The sequence below is a fragment of the Ambystoma mexicanum genome, chromosome 2p, assembly GCF_040938575.1.
Source record: "Ambystoma mexicanum isolate Mex_15411 chromosome 2p, UKY_AmexF1_1, whole genome shotgun sequence".
Taxonomy (NCBI): domain Eukaryota; kingdom Metazoa; phylum Chordata; class Amphibia; order Caudata; family Ambystomatidae; genus Ambystoma; species Ambystoma mexicanum.
Genome location: NC_090923.1, coordinates 17,513,269 through 17,516,328, shown reverse-complemented (window position 1 = coordinate 17,516,328; position 3,060 = coordinate 17,513,269). Strand labels below are relative to the sequence as shown.

Here is a 3,060-nt window from a genome sequence, read left to right as displayed (position 1 = left end):
CAGTCTGGGTGTGCTCCTCTCTGGGGACCCATGCAGTCCGGGTGTGCTCCTCTCTAGTGACCTGTGCAGTCCAGGTGTGCTCCTCTCTGGTGACCCGTGCAGTCTGGGTGTGCTCCTCTCTGGTGACCCATTTGTTTTGTACAGTGCCTATCCCTCATGGTAAACAGGCTCCTTCTCTCACTCCCACTCTGTTGTGCATCCTTAACCTGGTTTTTCTTTATTAATGATATATTATTTTATGTTTCTCTAGTTGGGCACAGTGGCCTGATACCTGAATCGCTATATGAAACCGCCAGAAGGGATGCCAGCCAGATTATGGCCTCGATTGCACATCTCAATGAGTGCAACAGAGCTGGAGAGGGTTTTTTCCCTACCCTTTACCAAAAAGCACTTTCTTCAGGGCTCCTTTCACTTCCTGATTCCTCAGGCAGTAGATCATCGGGTTCAGCATGGGGGTGGCGATCGTATACATCAAAGAAATCATCCGATCCCGGGTCAATGAGTAGCTCGATGTTGGCCGGAAGTACATAAAAATGATGGTCCCGTAAAAGAGGACGACGACGGTGAGGTGGGACGAGCAGGTGGAGAAGGCTTTGAGCTTGCCCTTTGTGGAGCGAATGTTCATGACACTGGCAATAATGCGTATATAGGAGTGGAGAGTTATGAAGAAGCACCCAAAGCCCACTGCCCCACCTGAGACAAAGGCAAACACCATGTTGATGGTTGTGTCAGTACAAGAGAGTTCAAACAGTGGAGGGAGGTCACAGAAGAAGTGGGTAAGAACATTTGGCCCACAGAAGGACAGTCGAAAGGTACAAAGAATGTGGACAAGAGAGTATAGGAAGCCACCCAACCAGCAGCTGATAGCCATTATCAGGCAGGAGTTCATGCTCATTATGTTGGCATAGTGCAGGGGACTGCATATAGCAGCATAGCGGTCATAGGCCATCACGGCCAGGAGGAAGCTCTCTGTGCAGCCCAAAGATATGAAAAACGAGAGCTGAGCAATGCAGCCCCCAAACGATATGACCTTCCGCTTAGACAGAAAGTCTGTCAGCATCTTGGGGAGGGTGACAGAGGAGTAGCAGAGGTCCAGGAATGACAGGTTGCCAAGGAAGAAGTACATGGGCGTGTGAAGTCTGGGATCCAGCCTGGTAATGGTGACAATGAGTGCATTCCCAGACAGAGTGGTGAGATAGACGACCAGGAAGAGAGCAAATAGGAGACGTTGGAGCTCAGGTATGTTGGATAGCCCCAGGAGAATAAATTCGGTCACAGTGGTCCTGTTCACAATTTCCATTGGGAGGCCGTCTTCACCTAAATGTGTGAGAAGAGCACACATTAAAGTCAGAACAAACACTGGTGGTGTTCATATGGTTAATCCTAAAATAGAATTTGAATTTTGTTTATTTGCATAGGATGCCTGGCCCAAGGGCATATGGGAGCATTTCTTAAAGGTTACAGTTACAAAAATGTACAGTCAAACATATACAAAGCATTTTACATATCCATTTACATACAGTAGGTATTTACATGGGTGTTCCACCGGAAAACAAAGCATACATCATAATAACAGCGTACGTTATTGTGATCACAGTGTCTACGGTTGGCTCTAGTGGTCCTGCGCTACAAGCCAAGTTTTAGCTTTGCTTCTGAAGGAGTGGAATGAGGATTCTGATTAGAGTGGGTTAGGTAGCGAGTTCCACAGCCTTTCGGCAACCACCGGGAAACTACAAGCCCCTACTTTCTGAAGTCTGAACCTTGGTAATAGTAGGCAATGTGCTTGGGCTGCTATATGAGGACGATCAGAGGTGTGAATCGGTTAGCCAGATATTTCGGTGCCTGATTGGCAAGACATTTATGCAGAAGTGACAGTGATTTAAGGGTGATTCTTTGAGTGACCGATAGCCAATGTAGGCTACGTCCGGTGTCAGAAATATGATGATTTCTTGGAATATTTAATGCTGCCCGGATGGCGTTGTTTTGTGCTACTTGAAATTTGTTTAAGTTCCGTTGGCTGGTCGGTAGGTAGAGCGCGTTGCAATAGTTGAGTTTCCACATAAGGGTTCTGGCAAGGGTTGTACAGTTGGCAAGGGTAAGGAATGGTCGACAGGCGGTGATGCGTTTACACATGTAGGCTGTTGAAGCGGTTATAGCATTGGTTTATCTTAGGGATAGTGTAGAGTCTAGATATATGCGTAGGGGTTTTGTGTCATTAGATACCTTGATGGTATTGCCATCAATGATGAAAGAGTTGAAGGCTGGATCTAGTTTATTGAGTCTTGGTTGGGATCCAAGGAGGAGTAGCTCACACATTGGGCCTCATTACGACCCTGGCGCTAATGGTTTAACGGCGCCGTAAAGAGCGTCGGCACCATTAAACCATTAGCGCCTGATTACAAGGTCCCTTAGCGGGTTGGAGGCTTTAACGCCTGCTTTTTGCAGGCGTTAAAATCCAACCCGCCAAGGGACCTTGGAGCTAATTACGGCAACCGTAATTTACGGTGCCATAATTAGCGCCTTCCCCATCCCCATTATGCCCTATGGGGCAAAATGGGAATGGGGAAGTGCGAATGGTGAATGGGGAATTACCGCCTCCACCAACCTTGGGATAGATTCCGGATCTATGAGTGTTGCTGATACGCATGATCCTTAAGGGACCCCAAACAGAACTGGTGCTGGTTCGGCAGAGGCCAATGGGGAGAAGACCCTCATAGATCTATTCTCCAGGAAGGATCTGATCCTGGTGGTGTCTTTGTCAGAGAAGTGGGCTGCGGATTTGAGATGTTGGCAGAGTATTTGCTGATTGACTAGATCAAATGATGCCGACAAATCAAGTAGTATCAGGAGGGCCAGCTTGCCGTTATCTTTGAGGTCTTTGATTTGGGTTTTAAAATTGATTAAGGTTGTTTCAGTTCCATGCCTCGGTTGGAAGCCAGATTGTCTGAGGCCAAGGAGTTTATAGATTCTAGGTAGTCCTGGATCTGCAGGTAAGCAGCTCTGTCCAGGATTTTGAGTAAGAAGGGGACATTAGTGATGGGCAGATATAGTTAGTAGGGG

At 47.4% G+C, this 3,060-nt stretch overlaps 1 protein-coding gene across 1 annotated transcript; it reads right to left on the bottom strand.

Annotated features, from left to right (window-relative positions):
- Nucleotides 1-370: 370 nt before the first annotated feature.
- LOC138567686 (olfactory receptor 5V1-like) lies at nucleotides 371-1,300 on the bottom strand. The gene has a single exon (XM_069646157.1). It carries the CDS (start codon nucleotides 1,298-1,300, stop codon nucleotides 371-373), a length of 930 nt encoding a protein of 309 aa, XP_069502258.1.
- Nucleotides 1,301-3,060: the final 1,760 nt, after the last annotated feature.